Source organism: Vigna umbellata, chromosome 2, assembly GCF_029865625.1.
Source record: "Vigna umbellata cultivar VRB3 chromosome 2, Vumbellata_1.0, whole genome shotgun sequence".
Lineage (NCBI taxonomy): Eukaryota > Viridiplantae > Streptophyta > Magnoliopsida > Fabales > Fabaceae > Vigna > Vigna umbellata.
This window is the reverse complement of record NC_142166.1, coordinates 14,061,671-14,087,923: the sequence shown is the minus strand read 5'-3', so window position 1 is coordinate 14,087,923 and position 26,253 is coordinate 14,061,671. Positions and strand designations below refer to the sequence as shown.

At 33.2% G+C, this 26,253-nt stretch overlaps 1 protein-coding gene across 1 annotated transcript; it reads right to left on the bottom strand.

Annotated features, from left to right (window-relative positions):
- LOC124824089 (uncharacterized) lies at nucleotides 1-3,386 on the bottom strand. The gene is made up of 8 exons (XM_047296455.2): nucleotides 2,536-3,386; nucleotides 2,068-2,101; nucleotides 1,737-1,964; nucleotides 1,317-1,406; nucleotides 1,144-1,209; nucleotides 959-1,050; nucleotides 812-859; nucleotides 1-381 (listed from the first exon to the last, which is right to left on the bottom strand). Exons 1-8 carry the CDS (start codon nucleotides 2,904-2,906, stop codon nucleotides 264-266), a joined length of 1,047 nt encoding a protein of 348 aa, XP_047152411.1. The 5' UTR covers nucleotides 2,907-3,386; the 3' UTR covers nucleotides 1-263.
- Between the last annotated feature and the right edge of the window lie 22,867 nt (nucleotides 3,387-26,253).

Below are 26,253 nucleotides of genomic sequence, written 5' to 3'. Positions count from 1 at the left end.
TATGATAAAAAGACTTAGAACCCATCTATTACACAAGGATAATGGATTATAATACTTATAAATTCATAATTAGTTACACAGCTCTCTACTTGACAAAAGTTAGAGTAAGAGCAAAATTCTAATTACTGTTCTGGTCAAACAAAAAAAGTATATTTTGTTTATATGTGTGAAATGTTATTGTTAAATAATAAGAATTTTATCTAACACTTCTTTATCTTTTTTGTACGGTGGATAGGAAGATGGAAGGTAGTTCTAGGCTGAATTTATTTGACACATTGATAAGAGTCAGGGAACCGAGTTGACAAAACATGGTGTTTCAGCTTCATTAACAATGCGAAAATTCCATAGCATGGAATGTGCAGTAATGCCACTGCAAAGTACCTGCATAACAATTACAACTTATTAATAATGATCAATATCTTAAATGTGCTACAGCAAGGACTAGAGTAAAAACATAATATACCATTCTTTAATTACCATTTATATTAAAAGTTAACACCTGAAACTCTGATTTCGATAAGAAAACAAGACAAAAGTGATGGATAATTTCATATAAGAGAGATTATATATATATATAAAAACTTGAGTTTAACCCACAAAAGAATTAACATCATTTTTAACTCAACTTCAAAACATTAGATTTATGAGACTTTTTTTCTTATATATGTTTAAATTTGTCATTTTTATCCCATCTAAAACTTCATATTCGTATTTGGATTATTCCCAACAAAAAACACTTCAAAAACTAGCTTTTAGTTTTCCTTTTTGGTATTTAAAATTGAAACAATTTCACATGAAATCAAATTAGTACCATAGTGGAGCATAAGAGGATGACAAATCAAGAAAAGGATAAGGCCACCTGTTTTTCCAGAGAAGAAAATTATGTTAGACAGTGATGTAAAAGGTGTTTTCATAGTATAATGAATTATGTATGACAACATAGTTGAAGACTTTATACCATATATAAATGCAAGCATGAACCATCCACTGAAAAATCACATATATGATTGTCCACTGGCAAAAGTATCCTATTCGAAACCAAGGGAATCTCTGCAGAAGGAAAAAAAATGTAAAGGGTAAGAATTTTCTGATGCATAAGCATTGGAAATGGACTAATAAATGGAATCAAATGCAGGAACTCACCAGACAATTTAAAGCTGTGTCACCTATAAGGAAAACTGCATTGATTGAGTGCATAATCACTATCAACTGTCACAGAAAAATTATATCACATGGTTAAGAGCTATCTAGCTTAATTATATGATAGAAGTTATAAAGAGGTATTGTTAGTCAATGGGGTCATAAATGATACTTACAAAATTTAGGTTGTAATCTTTGATGGTTAGAAATGGAACAATTATGAACCAAAATACACAATCAGTGAGTATGACTGCACCAGCATTAATCTGTTTACAAGTGAAGAGCAAAATCAATTATGTGGTAAATGGAGCAGCTATTTTCCCTTCCACTTTTGTAAGTAAAAGGCTGAAAGAAGAAACATGGAACAAAGTGTAACTCTGCAGGACAATCAGGTGATCTCCTTAATCAATTTTGAGTAAAATCAGAGTTCAATGTTGTACCATGGACTAAACTCATCATAATAATAATAATTTTGATGGTATTTTGAAGAAGAAATTTCACCAAGACACAACAATAATAAAACATAAGCCCACCAGTATGTGTTTAATTTTTTCGCCTCTATTCATATGGAACTTAAACTCATTTGAAAAGTATACCTGGAATATTATTTGAAAAATATAACCCCAAATCCCTGCATGTTGGCGAATAACAACTTCTGAGGCTCTTAAGTTTTTCTCTTGGTCTGATAGACTATTAGAGCTTTGTGGTAGTGCAGAAGAATCATATATTCCTTGCTCTGCATCTGCTTCCACATTATCAACCTTATCCCCAGTTGCTTTCTTATGATATTGGTAGCATCCATGTATGGAGAGCAAAGATCCAAGCTGCAACATCAAGCACACAAGGAAAAGTGTAAGATATTGCATTCTAAATTATATAAGAGTAACATCACAACAGAAAAATAAGATATGGGGTACTTATTCTTACCCCAAAATATATGGTGATTGAAGTGAAAGTCCACCTGTTTCACAAACCATTAAAAAATTAACTCAAATCAAACTTCAAAAATAATCTCAGAATATGCCTTATCAATACAGTTAAAGTGGTTTCCATCTATTTGCTTACATAAGCATCATAAAACAGGTAATCAGTTACTTCATCAGAGGATTCTTTATTCAGACTCGTAACTAACTAATTTCACAAATGATTGGTGCTCAAATTATAAAGGACTAATTCCAAGAGCAGACAAAGAATAATATCAATCATACAAACAACCCCTTTAGCAAAATTACAGCTTGACTATAGTTTGATATTAACTCTGTTTAAAACATACTATACTTCAAATTTTTGTGTTTATGTTCCCTCCAACATAGAACAATGCTCCTGTTCACACTGTCCCTTTCAATAGCAGACAAATTTTAAAGGAGATAAATTCAAATAGGGAAGAAAACTTACTGAGTGTAGTAGTAGAAAATGCTTCCTCCATCAACAATGGAATTGATTATGAGAAGCACCAAAAGAGCAAAAAATGCCACCACTCTGAAAGCCATGAGCCATGCAGGGTGAATTCCTTTTAGGCAAGGCTTCCAAGTTTCATCCTCATACAAAGTTGCCGATGTTTCTTTTTCTGTTTCCCTGCTTCCATTGGTTTCTGGTTTTCTCAAACGCTCATACTTCCATAAAAGCAACGATGACAAGAACACTGAAACCAGAATCCATATTGAACAAAGAAGAACTCTCCAATTAAGCCAGTAACTGTGTGTGTTTGTCTTTGTAGTCATAATGGGCTGCCATGAGTCCTTGTGAGAGTCTGTTAGAAAGGCCATGATGAACTCACTTTACCTTCTTCTTCTTCTAAGGTTTCTCACACTAACAATCTTAAGTTCGGGTGGTCTTTTTTCCACTCCCTAGATTATTCCAAGATGGAAAAGAGAAATGTTGGGAAGAAAAAAACACTGTTAAAGAATGAGTAAGAAAATTTAACTGTCTCAGAAACAAAAATACCCAGCAAGAAAAGGTAGAAACTTTGAAATGGGTGTAATGAAATCAGAGCCCACCCATGGCTCTGAACTACAACTCATGAACAAATGAACAACCAAAGTAAAAGAGAACCATTTCATGCAACCAAAACAAATACAAGAGAACCTCAATGGAAAGTACTCATGGGTTTCGCATGCTTATCAATATATACACAGCTGCATAAATTTTGGGCCATTAAGAAGAAAAGGTTGGAATTTTTGACCCATTTTGACCGTTAATAGGTTGTATTACGTAGAGATTCCAAACTTAAGTGAAATTATTTTCAAAAGAAGATACACCGACAGTTCTAATAGTGCATTAATGGACTTATAAAGCGCGTAAAAAGGTGAGAGCTAGACTCTTAAGGAAAGAAAAGGTTGAAACTTGCAAGGGAAAGCAAAACAATGGGATGTGTACGAGAAGCGAAGATGCTTTGCTTCTTTGCTTTTGTATATAGAAAAAACAAAACCAAAGTTACATACAGGGAAAGAAAAGAATGGTGCTTTGTGAACAAGTTTCTTCTCTTAGAATTTTTTTTGTAAGTTAATAATTTTAAGTAAAATTTGTTTTTAAAGTTTTGTTCTACCATTACTCATGCAAATTTTTTATTAGCCAATGAAAGACATGTTGGTTGATTGTGAGGTTTTGTAGGATTACCAATCTTGTTTTTTACTTATTAAAAAAAACTGAAAGAACACAAAGGAAAGGGACTTTTGGATTTTGGGTTGGGAATTTGAGATGCTCGTTGTCTCATAGTGGATGCTTCATGTATGTAATAATCATATAACAGGTGTTTTTGTGAGTCATTAGTTGCTGTTAAAGGAAAGTGCTTAACTTATAACAAGACACACAGATAAAACTAAAAAGATGGAGATTGTAGAGTGGATTAGGGTGTAAGAAACCTCAACAGCATAAAGATTTTAACAATATTTTCAAAGATGATGTTACTAGGGACAATTCATCATGCTTACAATCCGTTGGATTTGATAAGTTTAAGATAAAATAAATATTTGATTATTTTACTAATCAATTTTGAGTTACAATTATGTTCCATTCCTTAACGTTCTTTAAAATACACTTGGTTTGGGTTCTATGCTATTGTTGCTGACACAATTATCGCATGATAGAAAGGAAAAATTGGAAGAATGAATAAAAGTTGTGAAGAGGTAAGCCAAAAGTGATGAGAGTGAAAGAATGAAAATGTTAATTGTTTGTGCTTTATTTGGGTCCACTATGGGAGTTGAGAGAATAATTTGGTTGGAATTGGAACAACAGTAACTGCATGATCATTGTAATGATATAGATGCATGACTATGAACCACATCTGTTGCTCGGGTTTCTAATGCATCACAACTACATGCCACTTTCTTAATTTAGATTTCTCAATAAATATTTTTATTCCTTTCATTCTTTTTCATAAAATAGCATAATCTTATCTTTTCAAAAATAAATTAAAGGTTTGATGCTTTTATAAATATAAAGAAAGAGAATTAAGAAACATTATCTTATCTATTATCTGTTTTTCGCTAAACCCGTTCAAAATACAAAATTATCCAGATTCATAATTTTAACCATGGTTTTAATTTAAACATAATTACAATTATTATAAAATGTTCTTTTATACCTTGTAAGAAGTAATCATTTATGTATTTGAGTTAATAATTATTTTTAAAAAATATTTTTTGCATAAATTAAAATAAGTCATGCATTTTTTATTTAAAAATACCAAACAAAATTTGTTAGAAGTGAAAACACAACTTAATTTTCATTTATAAGAAAAAATAATTGATGTATTACTAAGAAAATTTAGTGCATTGTATATATTTCAAGTTGAACATAAAATTTATAATTTTTATTGAAAAAATAGTTTGTGATAGGTGTTTGATTAAAAAAAATAAAATAATTAGAAGCAGTTTATTCACAACTCTATTTTCTTACTTTCATTTTATTTTTCAATATTGAGACGATGATTCTAGTAAACAAAAAAATTTAAAAAACATTTAAAAATTTATTCATTAAATAATCTTGAAAGTTTATTTTAACCTTTTCATATTTAATATTTTTTATTAAAAAAATTATATACTTTATCCCAATATGAATTAGAGAGTATATTATTAAAGAATAAGTCTATTAGACAATAAATTAAAGAGATGTATATATATTTACCATTTTATCTAAAAAAATCTTATATGAAACTAACAGAAGTGTTTATATAAGATATGATAAATTAATACAAGTTTATGCATAAGTTAATATATTTTATTATTAAAATGAGTAATATTGTATATAAGTATAAGGAGTTAATGAGTTAAAGTTGGTTGGGATAGAATAAAAAGAACAAGTTCTGTAGTGTGAAATATTAGTTGGTTGCATTAAAAATACATAAAATGTGGTATATATTAAGAATCAAATAGATTCATTTCTACCAAATGAACCGATTCATTCTAGGTCTTAGTTCAAATCCAGTTTGTTTTAGGTTTCTATTACTTGCATTTATTTTACTGTTTGTTTTCTGTTCTATCAGAGCTCTATAAATAGAGTTATGTTTTGTATTTTAAAGTTAAGAAGAACCAAGAACAATCTAGTAGAAAGGGAATAAAATCAGATTCAAGAAAGGTTGTATTTTACTTACTTGTCTCTTTGCCCTCTTCATTTTTCTCTTCTGCACCACCGCCGTTTGAGGCTTCCAAGGCCGCCGGACCACCGCTGGATCACCATGCTCTGAGAAGGAACTCTCTGGAATGCTTCGTCCTCTCTCATCGCTCGTGTAAAGGTGTTTGGACACGTCTGCAGAAATCTCACAAGCTGATGGCCTTAATCGTGTCACGGGCCATTCGGTATTGGGCCTCGTTTCTGTGCACACCATTTGGGCCTCGGCTTAATATGGTATCAGAGCAGGTCTAGTACCTGCTCTGCTTCCGCTCCACCTGCTGTTTTTCTTGATAGGTTCTTGGGCTGGTTTGTACACCTTTGGACCTCATGGAACAGGCTGAATTCAACAACCCATCCAGCCCTTACTACCTACACCCAGGAGAGAATCCTGGACTCACTCTCATTACACAAACTCTAAATGAAAACAACTACTCTTCTTGGAGCAGAAGCATGAGAAGAGCTTTGCTTTCCAAGAACAAAGTGAAATTCATTGATGGGTCCATAAAGAAACCCCAGAAAGATGATATCCTGTATGATGCTTGGGAAAGATGCAACATGATGATATTGTCTTGGATAACCAAGACCCTCTCCCCGCAAATTGCCGAGAGCGTTATATACGTGGAAGAAGCAAAAGAATTATGGGATGAGTTGAAAGAAAGATTTTCTAAAGGTGATCATTTCAAGATTTCCGACCTTCTTCAAGATATACACTCCATTAGACAAGGGGAAAGAGGAGTTAGCCAATTCTTTACGGATTTAAAAATTCTGTGGGAAGAATTGGAGTTCTTGAGACCCATACCCACTTGCACATGCAAGATACCATGCAGTTGCGCTCTCTCAAAAGTTTTCTTGAAGTATAGAGAAATGGAGCATGTAATATGTTTTCTAAAGGGATTGAATGACTCTTACAACACTGTTAGGACACAGATTCTCCTAATGGATCCCCTTCCAAACATCAATCGGGTTTTCTCTCTTATCATGCAACAAGAAAGACAAGAAAAACATGGGTCAGCTGATGTTAAAGTCATGGTAAATGCTGCCGACAGAAACAGCCAGTGGAAAGGCCAGGGACGGGGACCTGGATTGCGTGGTCAAGGAAGAGGAAGAGGTAGAAATCCTAACCATGGGAAACAGTGCTCTTATCGCAACAAAATGAACCACACAGTTAATGAGTGTTACTCTAAACATGGATACCCACCTTGGTACAAGAAAGCAGAGGGCAGTCAAGACAGAAAAAGTGAATGGACTTCTGCCAATGCTTGCCAAAACACTACTGAACCAGATGGAAATCAGAGAGCACAACCTACTAACAACAACAACATTTTTAACTCTCTTACTACAGAACAAATGCAGAAGCTGCTTCGAATGATAGACAAAGATGATGAACCAACCCACAAAATCAATCAAATTCAAAGAACTGATAGTGCAGATAGGCAAGGTATTTCTTCCTGGATATTAGATACTGGTGCCACAGACCATGTGACACATGATAAAATAAATTTCATCACGTTTTATCGTATTAAACCTATATCTGTGAGATTGCCTAATAATACTACCTTAACTGCTAAACATGCTGGTACAGTACAATTATCTAAGGATCTTGTCATTTTCAATGTTCTATACATTCCCGAATTCTATTTCAAATTGATCTCTGTTCAGAGTCTTATCAAGGACTTAAATTGTAATCTAACTTTCTCATCCAAGATTTGTCAGATAAAGGAGAACCATACATTGAAGATGATTGGATATGCTAATTGTTGGGGAGGGCTCTATTATCTGCAAGACATTCCTAAACCTGACCAAAGGCACACTACCAAAACTGCTTTTTCGTTTAAAAACGCTAATGTAAATCTGTGGCACTGTAGATTAGGCCATCCAGGGGACAAAGTTATAAAACAAATATGTGAAGATTTTCCTTATGTCAAATTAGGTACCAATATTGTTTGTGATACTTGCCATTATGCCAAACAACGAAAGTTGCCTTTTCTACAAAGTACTACTGTTACTGCTGATTGTTTTGATATTGTTCACTGTGATATATGGGGCCCTTTTGGTACTGCTTCTATTCATGGCCATAAATACTTCCTCACCATAGTTGATGACTATAGTAGGCACACTTGGATTTTTTTAATGAATAATAAAGGCCAGACTAGAGGATTACTACATAATTTTGTGACTAAAATTAAAAATCAGTTTAACAAAGGAATTAAAATTATTAGATCAGATAATGGCCCTGAATTTAACTGTATGGATTTTTACAAATTGCATGGTATTAATCATCAAAGGAGTTGTGTTGAAACTCCTGAACAAAACTCCGTTGTTGAAAGGAAACACCAGCACATTTTGAATGTTACTCGTGGCCTCCTTTTTCAAGCTAATGTACCTAACATTTACTGGTCTTATGCTGTTAGTCATGCTGTTTACCTCATCAATAGGCTGCCTACCCCCATTCTTAATAACAAAACTCCTCATGATCTGCTTTATAACCTGCCCCCTTCCTATTTAAACCTCAAAATCTTTGGATGCCTGTGCTTTGTCTCTACTCTTGAACATAACAGAAATAAACTTGACCCAAGAGCTAGAAAAGTTGTTTTTCTAGGCTACAAATCTGGTGTCAAGGGATACCTTGTCCTTGACATAAACACCAAAGAGCTTGTCATAAGCAGAAATGTGGTCTTTCATGAGGACATCTTCCCTTATAAGAATCTGCAGGACAGCAATACAGATTCTGCAACTGGGAAGGACACAACTGATTCAATCAGCAATCTCCTAGGAGATCACTATCACAAGGATGATGCCATACATGCCGAACCTGATGATGCTGGCCAGGAAGAGACACAACAACTCACTGTTAGTGAAGACAGCAATAACACTGCAGGAGATAACCAGGACGTCCAATTGCAAAGAAGGTCAAATAGATCCAGAAGAACTCCTGACTACCTTAAAGATTATGTTCATCAGGTCAATCAATCCCTATCTCTGAAAAATAATCTTAGAACCCCTTATCCTATATCCAACCTGTTGTGCTGTGATAATCTTACAGAGAGGCATCAAAAATATACCATGGCTGTCACGGTAAGCAAGGAGCCTAAATCTTATAGTGAAGCAAAAGGTATGAATGAATGGGTAGAGGCCATGCAGAGAGAAATTAAAGCCCTGCAAGATAATGACACATGGGTTCTCACCCAGTTGCCTCCAGGAAAGGCTGCTATAGGATGTAAGTGGGTGTATAAGACGAAGTACAAAGCTGATGGAAGCATTGAAAGGTTCAAGGCTCGCTTGGTGGCGAAAGGTTACACACAACAGGAGGGAATAGACTACCTTGACACTTTTTCACCCGTTGCCAAACTAACTACAGTCAGGTTACTCATTGCCCTAGCGGCTTCAAATAATTGGTTTCTACACCAACTAGATGTGGACAATGATTTCCTACATGGAGACCTCAATGAAGAGGTATACATGGAGCCACCTCCAGGTTTGATCGACCACAATAAAGGGCAGGTTTGCAGATTGAGAAAATCTCTATATGGCTTAAAGCAGGCCAGTAGGCAGTGGTTTGAGAAATTATCCTCTTTCTTGACATCTGTTAGCTATATTCAGTCTAAGTCTGACCACTCTCTGTTCATTAGAACAACCCCTACCAGTTTCACTGCTCTACTTGTGTATGTAGATGACATTGTTTTGACAGGGAACTCTATGACAGAGATCAACAGCATGAAGGAACTCCTACACAAGAAGTTCCGAATAAAGAACCTTGGTGAGCTCAAGTATTTTCTAGGTCTGGAAGTTGCCAGGTCAAAGAAGGGCATTCATTTATGCCAAAGGAAGTATGCTTTGGACATACTGGAGGAGACAGGGATGTTAGGATGCAAGCCTTCCTCTACTCCTTTCCTAAGTGATACAACCTCATTATACAAAGAAGATAGCTACCTGGATGATCCAGGACCATATAGAAGACTAATAGGAAAGTTACTATATCTTACAAATACTAGACCCGATTTATGTTTTTCAGTTAATTTACTTAGTCAGTTCATGCAATCACCCACTGACCATCACTACCGTGCCATTCAGCATATCCTCAGGTATATTAAAGCCAAGCCCTCTGAAGGGCTATTTTTCTCTGCTGATTCTCCTATGCAGCTAAAGGCCTTCAGTGACTCTGACTGGGCTACTTGCTCCAATACTAGAAGATCTACAACGGGATTCTGTGTCTTCCTCGGATCATCTCTTATCTCTTAGAAGTCTAAAAAGCAGAAGATCGTTTCCCGTTCATCCACAGAAGCTGAGTACAGAGCACTAGCAGCCACTGTATGTGAAATACAGTGGCTCTGTTATCTATTACATGACTTTCAAGTTAAGGAATCAGGGACCCCTGCTTTGTACTGTGACAATAAATCTGCGAGGCACATAGCTCACAATCAAAGCTTTCACGAACGCACTAAGCATATTAAGCTTGACTGTCATGTTGTTCGTGAAAAACTTCAGGAACGTCTCCTCACTCTCCTTCTCTACGATCCGACGAGCAGCTTGCTGACATTTTCACAAAATTCCCTCATCACGTCAAATTTAGAACTATTATTCCCAAACTTGGATTGGTAACCATACACCATCCAATTTGAGGGGAGGCTATTAAGAATCAAATAGATTCATTTCTACCAAATGAACCGAAGTTCATTCTAGGTCTTAGTTCAATGGACCGAAATCCAGTTTGTTTTAGGTTTCTGTTACTTGCATTTATTTTACTGTTTTCTGTTCTATCAGAGCTCTATAAATAGAGTTATGTTTTGTATTTTAAAGTTAAGAAGAACCAAGAACAATCCAGTAGAAAGGGAATAAAATCAAATTCAAGAAAGGTTGTATTTTACTTACTTGTCTCTTTGCCTTCTTCATTTTTCTCTTCTGCACCACCGCCGTCTGAGGCTTCCAAGGCCGCCGGACCACCGCTGGATCACCATGCTCTAAGAAGGAACTCTCTGGAACGCTCCGTCCTCTCTCATCGCTCGTGTAAAGGTGTTTGGACACGTCTGCAGAAATCTCACAAGCTGATGGCCTTAATCGTGTCACGGGCCATTCGGTATTGGGCCTCGTTTCTGTGCACACCATTTGGGCCTCGGCTTAATAGTATAAGCAAAATAGAATAACTTAAAAGTTTATTAATTGGTAATAAAATCAAATGGAATGAATTAGTATAGTGGTAATGTGTGGTCTGCATGTTGTTTGTGGTGTGATGTTTTAGTTTTGAACTTTAAATGATTTGGTGTTTATCTTTTTTTTGTCAAAATACTTGGGAATTGGTTAATTATTGAGGACTCACAATACCTTAAGTGGGCGGGTTATAATTGAATGAATTTAATTAATTTATTATCTTATTGGGTTTGGGAGTAGTTATTCATCGTCTCAGTATGTTTTTTGTTTATTCATATTGTATTTAACTTGAAAGGAGTATAAGAGTCAGAATTATGGAATGGTAGAACTAATGATGAGAATGTTTTCGTTGTTATATTGTTATATTGTTTATTGTACAAGTAGGAACCAGACAGCGTACAGACCGGACGTTCGTATGGCCATGATTATCCAATCACGTGGTCTTGTCGCTCGTCGTCCGGGCGAACAACAACTCATATGAGTCGGCCGGCTGTAGGACCAAATATCAGTAGGCCGGCCGGCCCTACTACCTGTGGATCAGATTAGCCGGGCAAACAGCAACTCATAGGAGCTGGCCGACTGTAAGACCAAATATCAGGAGGCCGGCCGACCCTACTTCCCGTGGACCAGATTAGGATTAAGATTAAAGTAAGTAGCAGCTAAAAGTTATTGGGCCAAGGTTGGGCCATGATTAAGTTTTCACTAATCCCAAGCCCATAACAAAAACTACAAATACAGGTCAAAGGTGAGTGGTAGGAGAGAGCATTTATTGAGCATTTATTAATGTTCTATTAAAAATGTCATTGTTCTAAAACTGACTTTGGCATCGGAGAATCTTTCGCAGGTCTCCCACCCGCACGCAGAGGAGTGAAATGAAGAGCAAGAAGCGAAACCGGACGGCCGAAAAACGGAAAGAGGAAGACGTTGAGGTATTAGACGACTCAGCCCCTACAACCGAAACAATTATGAAAATTAAGTAACTCGAAATAATATGGGCAGGGTTAATGTATGAAATTAAGGTATTATGCTCAAACTAAGTAGCTTATGTGTTCTTACGTGTTAAAGTATAAATTTTGATACCCTGAGGGTGTGGTTATTCCTGTCTACATGTGTGATTGCTAAAAGGACCTGATTGTTATTTGTTTGTTTCAAAGTTGGTTCTAACTTTGTGAAAAGCCATGAACTATTTGACCATCTTCAATATGAGTAGGGTTGTATGCTTCATTTAGGCTAGATTATTTCATGCGGCAATTATATATGTTGGGTGGCCGTGGACTAGATGAATGATGCATGGTATGATTGATTTTTTTGTATGGATTCATAATGGGATGATATTGAATGATCAGAATCTAAAACTACGTACTTGAAAATCAAGAATTAATATGTAGGTTGTGCATTTTGAGTAATTAAACTTTGTTGGTGATATGGTGGTGATTATACCGTGTCTGAATGGTTCTATTCTGATTGAGAATTTATTGCTTAGACTTAAAGGAATTGATGATATGTAAGGTAAGATGAGATGATTATATGGGTATGGAATGTTTGTGTAAGTGTTTTGCACTTGGTTAAGTCTAGATTGTGTCTGGTTTCTCTAAAAAACTGTTTGAATGATTAAATTGTCATGTTATGGGTGTAATTGTTATGCTTTTGGTTGTTTGAGCTACTCATGTTTGAAATTCATGTGTTGGTAAGCTTAAGGTTGGATTGGAATCCGTATGGGATAATTAAGGCCTCTTGGGAATTTGAAATTATTGTTATGTGGTTATCTGTGACTTGGTAATATGCAAAATGTTGGAATATCAATCGTTTGAACTATTTTTTAGTCTTTTAGTGACCATTGGTTGTGTGTGCGTAATTATTAATGACTCTTAATAGTGCTGGCTGTGTGTGATTGGATTGGATGCTTAAATCATTGTTTACAAGACTGAATGATATTAAATATATGCGGTTTGAACATGCCCATTGTATTCACATTGTGACCTTTTAAATGTCCGATTTTTTATGTGTTTGAACATTACATTGCTTGTAACCCATTAGGATACCATTGTTAGTGATGAAAATGGTTTCATGTTGTGAAATTTAACAATGGTGGTGGTTGTTTGAACTAATTATAGCTCTTAGGATTCTTGTTTCTTATGTTTAGTGTTTGGTTGATACTGATATCTCTTAATTGAGGATCAAATCATTGAGTTGTTCTATGTGTGTTAGTATGATAGTCTAGGCTATCTGAGCCAATTTGTAGCGGCTATTTTATTACAGCTGGTGGTGATGAAGATATTCATTGTTGTTTGGACCGATTAAGGTCTCTAGGGGTTATTGTTTACTATTGGGTGGTTGTTGTTAGCGAGATTTTCAAATGGTTGGGATATGATGACAGAAGTGTTATATGTGATTTATGGGATTGAAATTCAAGGGATAAGATGTTGGTGAAATGGTTTTTCATGACAAATATATATTAGATGAACGTCACGTTGTTGTACTAACCATAAGGTATGGTGGTGGTGGTTATGTTATTACTTATGTCTTCTTGTCACACTTTATTAATTTGGAGTTGTATCTTTCCTCTTTCGAGGAGGTAGAAAGGTAGTCATCTTTTGCGAGGTGTTGAGATTAGTGCAATGTTGAGATTAGTGCTAATGTGAGCAACTTGGAGGTTTTACTCATAAGCCTTGAGGAGCAAGGGAGATAGGTTCGAAGCTACGGTAAAGGACCACTCAAATCGTCCTATTTTGGTAAACGAATGGTGTGATGAACTATGGAAGATGACATACGTTTATAGAGATGGCTAGTATAGGCACGTGTTGCCTTTAATGGAGAGGTTGTGTGGAGCTAATGAATTCATCATGATTCCTTAGGAAATGCATGGGTGGTTATTGTATTGCTTGTTATAGTTTAAGTGTGTATTAAAGTTATTTGGTGTGATAAAGGATCATGATAAGGACTTAACAATTAAGTTATAAATTATGTATTGGTTTTGATATTTATTCTATTAGCTCACTCATACTTGTTTGTGTGTGTGACGCTGATCACATAACGTTTGTATTATACGAGAGCAAATGCAAATATTTTAGGTACTAAGTAGACGCTTCATATAGAGAAATTGTTATCTAAGGTTTCCTATCAATTATATTTATTTTAGAAAAATGATTTTAAGAATTTATGTATTGGTTTATAGATTAATTCTATATTTGGTTTTGTAAGTATTAATTAACATTTGTATTTATTAATGTATACAATTGGGGATTTTTGATGATGTTACAAAAAGGTTTTAAGTTTCAAGACGTTTTAGTCACTCTATATAGTGAATAAAGGATGCATGATGCGCATGTTAGCATGACTAAATGTTAGTCATGGAAACATAAAAAAGTGATGAACATAAATAATGATTATCATAAAATAATCAAATTAATGATGAAAACATAAACATATATAGGAATCTATAGGACACTGTATAAAAAATATTTTGAATAATTTAACTAAGAATTTTCACATGTAAGAGATACTTAATTTTGCATTAAATCTCAATAATATTGGTAATTAAATTTATTGAAATCCATATAGAAAATAAAAAAAAGTGAGTGTAAAGAACTTCTGAAAACATTTTATATCGAATGGAATTTTACCGTATGAAATATTGTTCACTGAATCTTAAACTCATTTTGTAAACTCATTTTGTAAACATCTTGTCTTAAAATGCTGTAAATTGCTTTTGCCAGTCGAAAACTGAAAAAGGAGAGAGGTAATGATGTTTATGTACATAAGATTTTGTGAAATCTTCCTTTGGATTTTTGGGTTTGGTAAGAGCAATAATGATTATGGAAGAGACCCACGTTTCTAAAAAGTTTTTTTTTTCTTTTTAAATAGCTTTTTTATTTCATATATTTTGATAGAATGATGATTTTTCATTGGATGTCAAAACGGCCATTCGACTCGATCCGATACATCATGGATTTGTCACTTAATGAGTCAATCCAATTTGATTCATTTATAAATTCAAATCTGATCCGACCCACCACGGATTAGTGGATAAATGGGTTGACTTATTGGCTCACTTAATTACAATTTTTTTAAAATAAAAAAATTACAAACTTTCTATAATTCAAATCTAAACAAATTTCATTTAATTTTGAAAATAAGGAACTTAAATAAATTTTTCAAGCAAAAACAAAACAATAAATATTTTTTTATAAAATTAAAATTAAATTTTAATAAAATAAAATTAGGTAAGTGAGTTGGTGGACCAACCTGACCCACCACAGGTTTAACCCGCATGAACCGGGTTGAAATCTGACCCGCATAAAAAAATACAATTTTTTCACACCTAATCCGGCTCAAACCCGTAGTGGATTGGATTGACTCGCAGATTGTGACCCATTTTGACAGACAGTTCTATTTCTCATTATTAATTAATTAATAACGTAACACTACTTTTGAACTTTACTTTTGCACACTCCTCTTCAACTTATTGTCATAAAATACTACAAAAAGTTATGGTAGAGGAAAAAGGTACAGAAATTAGTTTCAACCATTAATTATCATTTGAAAAAAATCAATCATTCATCTTTCATGAACAAGAAGAAATATTTACCTTAACGAGACAAAAATAATCAAGAACGTGCATAGGATAACAAAATAACTTTAAAGGGTCATTTTTGGTCATTAGAATTTAACCAAGATAGATGGATGAAAGGATATGACGAAAGAATAAGAAAATATATTAATGAGTATTTTATCTTGTGTTTTGTATGTAATAGATAACTTCTCAAGCACAAAATTATATATATATATATATATATATATATATATATATATATATATATATATATATATATATATATATATATATATATATAATATGTATAATAAATAAATGTTATTATAAAACTGATGGCGTTGAAAATGATTATAATATGATAATGATTATGAAAATCATAAATATTAAATGGTGATGTTAATAAGAATTATAGCATTAATAATAATAATAATAATAATAATAATAATAGAAAAATATAGTTATAATAATAATAAAATAGTATAATAACACTAATTATTAATTATGTAATAGTTGTAATAACATGAAAATAATAATATTGATGATTGCTATAAATATATAAATATAGAAATGTCAAAATAAATTGAAATTCATGAAGTAATATGGTTTATCACCGGTTCAAGTTAAGTTTGGTCAAAAAAAAGTAAATTTTCTAAATATAAGTTAGATTAAATTTAGTTTATTTTAAGTCAAACTAAACATGTTCGAGTCAGGTTTAATTTAGATAATTTTAAATTAATAAATAAAATAAAATAAAGTGAGACAATTTTCTTTTTTATTTCACTAATTCCCTAAAAAGTAAATTAAAAATGAAAATAAAATATAATATCTTATTTTGTTATATGATTGGCAACAATTGACTCTTAGTCCACTTAAAATTTTGAATATGAACTTTTAATACAGTTCAAATCCAATTAAATATATATTAAATAAGATTATAGCTATTTTGATATAAATTTTAAATATGTAAATATTTAAAAATAAAAATAAAAATTAGATGTTTATGTTTTGTTTTATTTGAAATTTTATCTTAGTGAAACTCTTTTATTTAAATTCTAGTTAAATCTTGAGAAGATTTTGATTGTGATAAAATTTTAAAGTTAAGTAGGAAGTAAGATGACGAGTATACTAAAGTGATTAGAATAGATATTTTGTAATAGATTCAATTATTATTATTAAGAGCGGATTTCTTTTTCTTTTTCTTTTTTGTTTTTGAGTAATTGGTTATGAAGAGATATTATTGATGTATGGATTGATAATATGGAGAGATCATTATTGTTTGAGCGATAGTGTGGATGTTCAAATGATGTATGTAACTAAAGTAATGACTTTGAGATTGAGTGAGAGAAATATAGAGACAACTCTCTCTCTTATATTAATGCCTTTTTGTTATGTTGTTATGTTTGTTGTACATTTGCTTCACCTTGTATGACTTTTCTATAGCTTATATACAGGCTATTAGTCTCTATAAATTACTTTTATTATAATACAATATTAGTTTTTTTTTCTTGTCATGGTATTAGAGTCATTAGTAGAGTTCATTGTAGTGAGATTTGTTTTTTGTTGGACATATTATTATATTCGTTATCATGTTCGGACCATCCATTTAACGTTTAGTCTTACACTCGAGATGTATATACCTCGGTGAAAGAGGTGTGTTAGAAGTTCTACATCGTTTACATATAAGACTAATTTAAAATATATAAGTAGATACAAATCTTATCTTACAATCTAGTTTTGTAAGATTGAGTTAGACTTAAAGTTCACTTTTTTGTCACGATATCATGAGTTGAGACATCATGACCTCTACAAGTTCTCAACCGAACTCCACCATACAAAATTTTTCTTCCTCCAGTGCATCCTTCACTCCTCACGTTTTTCCCATACTTGTCACTACTAAATTAGATGAAGAGAATTTCCTTGCTTGGCAACATCAAGTGTTTGCCACCCTCCGCAATCTCGATCTTTTTCACTTTCTTGATGCATATGTTGTTCCATCTTGATATCTTTCATCCACAAATGCTTCCAACAACACTTTAAACCCATTGTATTCTCAATATCAATGCTGAGAAGAATTAATAGTTTTTTGGCTCCTTGCATCTATGACCAACATGATGCTCACCAAGATGGTTGGCTCCCACTGCTGAAATATAGACCAAACTCACCATTTATTTTGCAAGCCATTCTAGAGCCAAAATAAAGAAACACAAGATTCAACTCAAGACCAACAAGAAAGATAAGTCCATTACAACGTATCTTTTGGACATCAAACGCACTGTAGACTCCCTTCTTGTCATTGGATCTCATGTCACAGATGAAGAACACATTGAAGCCATTCTATCCGACCTTCTACATGAGTACGATGCCTTTATAACGTCCATTATTCTCTCCCTTTAAACCACTAACACTCCTTTCTTGCAACAACTTTCATTATCAATAACTTGCCTACCTTTTTAAATAATCAAACACTTAATCAAGTTTTGTTTAACAAACAATAGATTATATGTTTTCAAAATCTTTGGGGTCACCTATTATTATATGTGTTAGTAGTTTTGGGGTCACTTAACTCCTTTCTTTGCAACAACTTTCATTATCAATAACTTGCCTACCTGTTTCATTATTCTCTCCCTTTAAACTACTAACACTCCTTTCTTTTGCAACAACTTTCATTATCAATAACTAGCTCTTTTCATCTAATTCAAACTCATTACATTCATGATCTTCTTACCAAAGTCAAAATGCTTAACGTTAATCCTTAACCTTCTTCAATTATCACATCGCTCAAACTTTGTGCTAATGAAACGTTTTTCCTTCGATGATTATACTCTCTATCGCCAAATAGTGGTAGCTCTCTAGTACCAAACCTTTACGAGACCAAACCCTTTTGTCGTGAACAAAGTATGTCAGTTTATGCAAAAACCTCAACAACACCATTGGAAAATAGTTAAAAGGATTATGTGATATGTAGATGGAACCAGTACTCATGGTTTTCTCATCAATCCATGCTCTCATCTCACCATCAAAGGCTTCTTCGATGTTGATTGGGGATTAGATCTTGATGACTGGAAGTCAACTTCTTGCTATTGCATATAACTAGGCTCAAACCTTATTTCATGGTTGTCTAAGAAACAAAAGGTGTTATCGCGGGGCACCACTAAGGCAAAATATCGAAAAGCTTTGCGTCTGTTGTCACAGATATCAAATGGGCTATTTCTCTTTTGCATGAACTACGACTTTCTCATCACACAACTATGGTTTATTTAGACAACCAAAGTGCAGTGCTTCTTACTCAAAATATTGTCCTTCATTCACGAACATTTTGAACTTGATTTATATTATGTTCATGATCAAGTACAGAAAATCAATTCGTTGTCAAGCACATTCCTTCCATGTTTCAAGTAGCTGACATTTTTACTAAGCCCATTTAAGGAGCTTTTTACCTCTGCCATTGTACTAAACTTAAGCTAGCTAATTTACATCACTCACCTTAAGTTCACATGTGCATGATAATCATATTAATGCTTTCTATTATCTTGTTGCGTTCGTTGTTTGACCTTGCATGGCTTTTCTGTAGTTTCTATATAGGCTAGGTTTGTCATTCTCTATAAGTAACTTTTATCATAATACAATCTAGTTTCTCTGTCCTGTTACTCTCTCTTACTCTCTAGTTATCAAAATATGTTTAGGTTAATTTTAATTTAAGATCGCCTAGGCAAGACAAAGTTGGATTCTTTGAGCGAGGTTGAAGTGAAGATTTCTTAAGTGGGATTAAGGGAAAGAAAATAAACAATTGATATTAAGGTGACAAAATCCTAGTCAAGCAGAAACTAATGATGCATAGATTAAGGTCAAGTCAACAATAAATTAATTGAGTTCAAAATGAGATCAACCTCATTCATGTATAGTTAATAATGTTTTAATCAAGAGTGAACTAAATATTTTTTGTTAAGGATAAATAGATGATTTCTGAGTTAAGACTGAGTTGATGATGACATGATGAAGATGATAAAATGATGTTTTTCTTGAGGTCAAGCACATAACAAGTTGACCAAAATTGCGTTAACAATGGTATAACCAAGAATAGGGATGGAAATGAAGCTAGACGAGTGCAACTTTGATTACCCGTACTCATTCTAGTTCTTAAAGTAAAAGTCATACTCATTCTTGTCCTTATTATCACCGAATATGAAATTTGTTACATTTTCATCCTTATTTTATTGGATAGTAAATAAATATATTAATACACATATACACACTCTTCCTAATATTATCCCAAATATTAATTAAATACTACTTTAAAAAAAATTATCACAAATAAAACATGACATTATCAAGACTTCAATGTTAATATTTTTTCACTTCAATGTTAAAATATTATTATTAAATATTAAGGAAGGAAAGTGGCAAAAATCTTAATAGAAAGCTAAATTCAAATAATACATGTAAATATGAATTTATTTGTAATCCACAAATTTAAATAAACTAATCAGGCTTCAATTAAAATTGAGTTGATTAAAATTAAATTGAACAAGAATTGACACTAGTGCAGGATTGGGCTTTAACGTCACCTAATAGATATCGGTCCACCAAATAACCAACGTAAATTATTGACCGTTGCATTTTCGTAAATAAGTGAGCATTAAGACGTCCGTTAGGAGGTGAAAAGTAATTTTTTTTCCGCCTTAAAGACGTCTGATCCCGCCACCCCGACGTCTATATGCAATTATAGACGTCGGTGTCCCTCCTAACGGACATGTATATGTCTGACAAGTAGATAAAAAGTATTTTTTTTGCCATATAGACGTCGGATCACGCCAACCGACGTCTAAATGGCCTGTGAAAGTTGTTTTGGACGTCATATTAGTGAGGGCCCCGACGTCTAGTTTATAATAGACGTCGGTTCGCCTGGGGAGCCGACGTCTAGTTTTCTGTTAAATGAGACATGAAATCCGCTGTTACAAGCACTTCATCGTCTTCCTTCTCTCCCCTTTTCTCTCCGCGACATTGCTTTTCCAGGTGCGTTTTTGTCTCTTTTGAACTGTTTAAACGTACTTTTATTCCGATTATATTAGTCTTTGGTTGATTATCTTTCATTTCAACCGATTAAAATGAGTTTTTGTTGTGTTTTGGTGTAGTTTTTCTCGTGTCTTTGGGTAGCGTTGTACCGCATTCTCCATTTGCTAGTTTCCTTGTATGAAAAGCTTACGTCTTTTGGATGTCTTATATAGCGTTTCAACCCAAAACCGAACTTCGGTCCTTGCCTAGTTCTATTGTCACCGTTCGTTTTCATTGTCGGTTTTAATGGAACTAGGCAAGGACCTAGATTCGGTTTTCGGTTGAAATGCCATAAGAGATCCAAAAGATGCAACCTTTTCTATGACGTAACTAGGAAAGGGAAGAAGGTGCTACTACGCTACCCAAAGACACGAGCTGTAGTAGACGTTGGTTAATGCAATGTCCGACGTCCATGAAGCTCTTTAGACATCGAGGTAATGTAGTAACCGACATCCATTGAGCTCTTTAGACGTCGATTACTGCATGACCCGACGTTTGTATAAACGTCGGGTTTATTTTGTGTCCGACGTTTGATTAACGTCACCCACAAAAACGTCAGTTCTGGAACTGACGTTAAAAGACCGAAATAACAGACGTTAAATGTCCTTTCTACACTAGTGTGACAGTATTGTAATTCAGATGAACCAAACAATGTTTCAATTTAATCATCAACCTAATTAAAAGAAAATTGATGATAGATCAACCGGGAGATACAAGAAAAATGTTGACTTAAATGAGCATAAATTTAAAATTTTAAGCATCCAACATATATCTAATTCATATCTTATTAACTGAATTTAGGTATAAAGTAGTTTGGATATTTTCTCTGCCAGGTCCTACCTACACTATATTGAAAGTAAAATATATTTTTAACATTAGATGTATCTCTTCACAACTTAGTTTTAGGGATATTTTTATATTTAAAAAATTAAGAGATAAAATAATAAATATAAAATGTATATAAAAATTGATTGAATGTGAAAATAATACTACTCTTTATAAAACGATAAATGTGGGTTTGGAGAAAGAAACATGAGTGACAATAAAAATAACAGTGGTTTTTGTCCTATGAATTCCAATTTCAAAGTGGTCCCACACTGCCACAATTGGTACACATGCATAACAGTAAAATGGAGACAGTATTGACAGGGGCAAATATTAACCTCACCCGGGGGCACATAACTTCAATGAATTTCCCCACAATTTATGGCTTTTAACATTGACTTTTTTGTTCATCGACTTGGATCAGTTATTATCAAGTGACAGAAAATAATAGGCACCACTAACTAACCACGTTTCAGATACGTTAATAGCTGAATGTATACACGAAAGCTTTGATTGCAGAGGGAAAACATGATTGCGATTAGTGAAAACAAAAGCTTATACGTTTGTCAAAAGTGATTTTTGTTGGAAATAATTGAATTTAAATCTTACATTATATAAAAATAATAAAATTAAATATCAAATTTATTATTTTAAAGTTTTAAGTTAAAAATTATGTCATATTGAAATGGACTTATGTACTCTTTTTTATGATGAACTTTGTAAAAAAATCTCATCAATTTTATGCTTGGATTTGATGAGCTAGGTGAAAAGCTCATTATTAATTAACTAAAAGCTCATTATTAATTAACGTGCAATCTTCTTTGCTGAATATCTCTTGGAGATTTCTTCATTATTCGCTCTACTTTTTCTAAATACAATTATTTGTAAATCATGTTCTCATTTTCTTTTTCAATGCCTTATAAAATGCTTTTTATAATGTTGACATATGTCGATGCATTGTGATGATGATGGGATACTCTTAATTAATTTATCTGATAAGAAAATAGTTTTATAAAAATAAATAAATTTTTTTCATGTAAAACTAATTTTGCTACAAACTCTACAGATAAACCCAAACCATAAATATTATAAAAGTTATATATATATATATATATATATATATATATATATATATATATATATGTATATTTCAATCCATACGGAGACATCTATTTTTTATTATTTGATCAGCAAAACAAGAAAATTATAGAGAAGAAGACATAGTCGACAAGAAGTTTTGAGCATAACCAAGAAATGTTTTATTACTTGGCACTTAAGGAAGAACAAGCTTTGATAATACGATATTACCAAAGCATAAGGAAGAGGCAACTAACTAAAAGATTAACTACACACAAAAGCCTTCCCTGTCACGCAAATAATGGATAAATTTAAACACTTGTCTGTTTGTGTAAAACTGTCAAACACACAATCAAAAGAGTCTTAATATATGATATTAAAATAATTCATCACTATATTAATTAAATTAAATATTATTTTAAATTAAAACTTATAGATATATATGTAATTTTAATTATAGATAAAAAATTATAATTAGTTTATGAATTAGAATCTAAATTAATTTCTAACACTCCTCACTAAGATTTTTGTTATTTAATATTATTGATGATAAATTAGTTTCTATTTTAAATTAAAAACTTATTTAAACACTTATTTAAAAGAGCTCGGTAGAATTGCAGGGACTATGAATAGGTTTGTGAATTGTCTGAAAGACTTCTAGGCAAAGATAATAATGAATAAGGACATTTGATCTCCTCAAGCAACCCATTTGGATCTTTTTGGAATATATGGGTGTGCTGTTTTTTTTCGTGTATATAATCAATGATGAATAATTTAAACTTGATCCAAATTTGAAAACTTGTTGTTGTAAGTTACGTCAAAGACATGAAAGGGTTCAAGTTTGGGTATCCTATTTCAAGTGATTTCAAGTGGGTGATCAGCATTTGACAGTACTTGATGAAAGCGTAGAAGGTTCCAATCCATTACCAGCACCAGAACCTTAACCTGTACCACGTAGCTCAAATTGACAAGCATATGGTTTGAAGATTTGGCTTTTGCACTTTTACTTTGAAGATTTCTGTCTACCTTTCAAGAGACTATAACTAATTCGGACAAAGATAGATGGACGGGAACATTATGAGAGATGAGTCCTTGTGTAATGGCTAAACATAGGAGTTGATTGAAATTCTTGTGGGCAAAGAATCTATTTCGGTGCAAATGGTTGTACAAAAGGAAATGTGTAATTCTCTTGGAAATAATCAAGTGTAGCTCTATATTGAATAAAAATAATAAAGTTAAATATTACATATAATATAAGACTTATAAACTTAATATATCGATATTTTAAATTAAAAATAGTGACAATTCTTTATATGGATTGAACTCATGTTACAATTATATAATCTCATCTTAATGAATACTTTAAAAAGAAAAAATTATTAAAATTTAACTTATTTTGATGATTGGCTCAAACGGTTATGACAACAATAATAACACAACACCAAAACCATAACAATAATGATTTAAGTAAAACATCATCGTATATTTGAGGGTAGATATATTCATACAAAAGAAATCCACTCTTAAGGGAGAGATCGTTAAAAATAACCTAAGTGAATCTAAGTTTCACGTTATGTGAAAATAACAAAATTGAACACCATATAAAAAAAACGACTCATAAAATTAATGTTTGAAGGTTTTGTGTTAAAAGTTGTATCAATCTTTTGTGTGAATTGTGTTGTAATAATGTTAGATTATTGCAAAAGAAAACGTTGGATTACAACGGTCAAAACTTTAATTGCCAACAACGTTCATATTCATTTTATTAAGTGCTCCAACGGTAAAATATTTAATGGCTTTTTATTGATTTTATTCTTTCCTAACTCTATAAATAGAGAGTTTTTCCCCATTCCAAAAAACATCCCAAAGTTCCTTGCTAGTTCTGAGATCCTCAGAAATTCTGAGAAGTTCCTGTTGTATCCTGGGGGACTTGCGCAATACACCGCGGATAAGTCCTTAAGGACAGTGATCTACACGCCTCAGGAAATTGCGGTTTCAGTATTGGTCATTATTTTTACTACAATCTTAAGGACTTATAAAAAAAGGTACGAGAAACTTATCTTTACTTTATTGTTTTATTGTATGATGAATTTGGAGGTATGTTTGATTTTCTTTAAAAGCATGAAAAATTTATTTTTTATATTTTATTTGATTATGTGATGAATGTTGATATATTCTTATATTGTTATTTTTCAATTAATTATTTGGATGATTATTAAAAGTTTGAATGCTTAAAATCCATGGTTGGATATTTGTGATATGATAAAGTAGTTATAATTTTGGTAAGTTTAGTACATTCGAAATCATCAATATTAGTTACCATTTTTGTTGGGTTTATGATTCTGTTATACATGGCATTGATTCCTTTTATTTCATGTATAATTTTTTTTAATATTAAAGAGAGAAACGGTTGTTTAGTGACAGCCGCAGGCAATGGAGTGAACCTTAAATTACAGTGGAGAGAGAAGATTTTTTCATTGAATTATAATTAGGAATAAAGTAAGAATTAGGGTTTTTCTTTTAATATTAATTAAATTATTTTTGGGGGTTGTTTGAATAATTGGTGATAATTTTAATATTGTCTGTAATAAAAAAAAAAAAAATTAAATTGTTCGAGGATCATGGGTAAATGTGGTGGCAGTGAGATTAAGGAACAATTTATGCTTAAAGTATTCTGGAAAAAAAATAAATAGGAACCCTAATTTTTTATCCCCTTTTCCCAGTCTCGCAATTTTTTTTCTCTCTCGCGCACCAACCCTTAAGTGCCCTCCACCTTTCCTTTTTGCGAAACTCCACCTTTCCTTTTTGCGAAACTCCACCTTTCCTTTTCCTTGTTCTGGACTCGCGAAGGCGCAAATTTTGGTGTGCACTGAGGTTGATTCTCAGGGTTCTTCGTCGCGCCACCCAGGGAGGGTTTTCTTCTCCTCTTTCGCCATGGTTCGAGCCCGTAAAGCAGGGAAGCTTCATTCCCTTTTCTCTTTGTCTCACGCTGAACCAAGAACTCAAGCAATGGGAGTTGCGGCGTGCACGGGAAAGTTCTTTCCCTTACTCTTATGGGTTCAAGGCTCGAATCAAAATAGGGAACTTCCCTCTCTTCTTCTCTGATTCCAGCGATTTCTCTTTGGGAGTGGAGATCAGGTTTGGTGGCTCAGGCGCGGTGTTTCCGCGACGTGTGGGTTCGCTCTCTGGCGTCTCTGTGGCGGCGAAGGTCTCTGCTTGTTGGCATTCTCGTGGTGGAGCATGGCGTTCACGTTAGGGTTTCGATTCGGGGATTTTGAGGTTTCTAATTTTGTGTTTTTGGGTTGAGTCACGAGGAAGGAGACTACTGCGTTTTGGGGATTTCTGATCATGTTCAAGAATTTTCTTTTAGGTGTTTTATTCTTGTTTTTCAATTTGCATTTTGAGAAGTTCCATTCTTGTTTCCCAGTTTACTTTTTGAGTGTCAAAATTCTGGTGTGGGAAATCTTGTGCTCTTGATCTAGTCGCGTTTCATTTGGAGATTTTTGGGACTTTCTATTCTTGTTTTTCGATCTTGAGATGTGGGGGTTGTTCTGACCTTCGTTTTGGATTCTCACGGTGGTTGCGATGGCGGTGACAACCGTTTCGTGGTGGTTGTCAGCGGAGTTACTCTTTTTTGACCGTGAGATTTGTCGTGGTGGCTCCGACATCGTCGGACTGTGTTTGGTCAGTTTGGACCTATTTGGGCTGCAGGCCAGAGTTTGACCCGGTGTCTGTGATTAGTTCAGTTTGAACTACTTAAACTGCAAACCCAAACTTCGGACTATTTCTCGGCCAGTTGGGTGCAGGTCGGAGAACTCATAATATTGTTTTAATTAATAATAATCAAT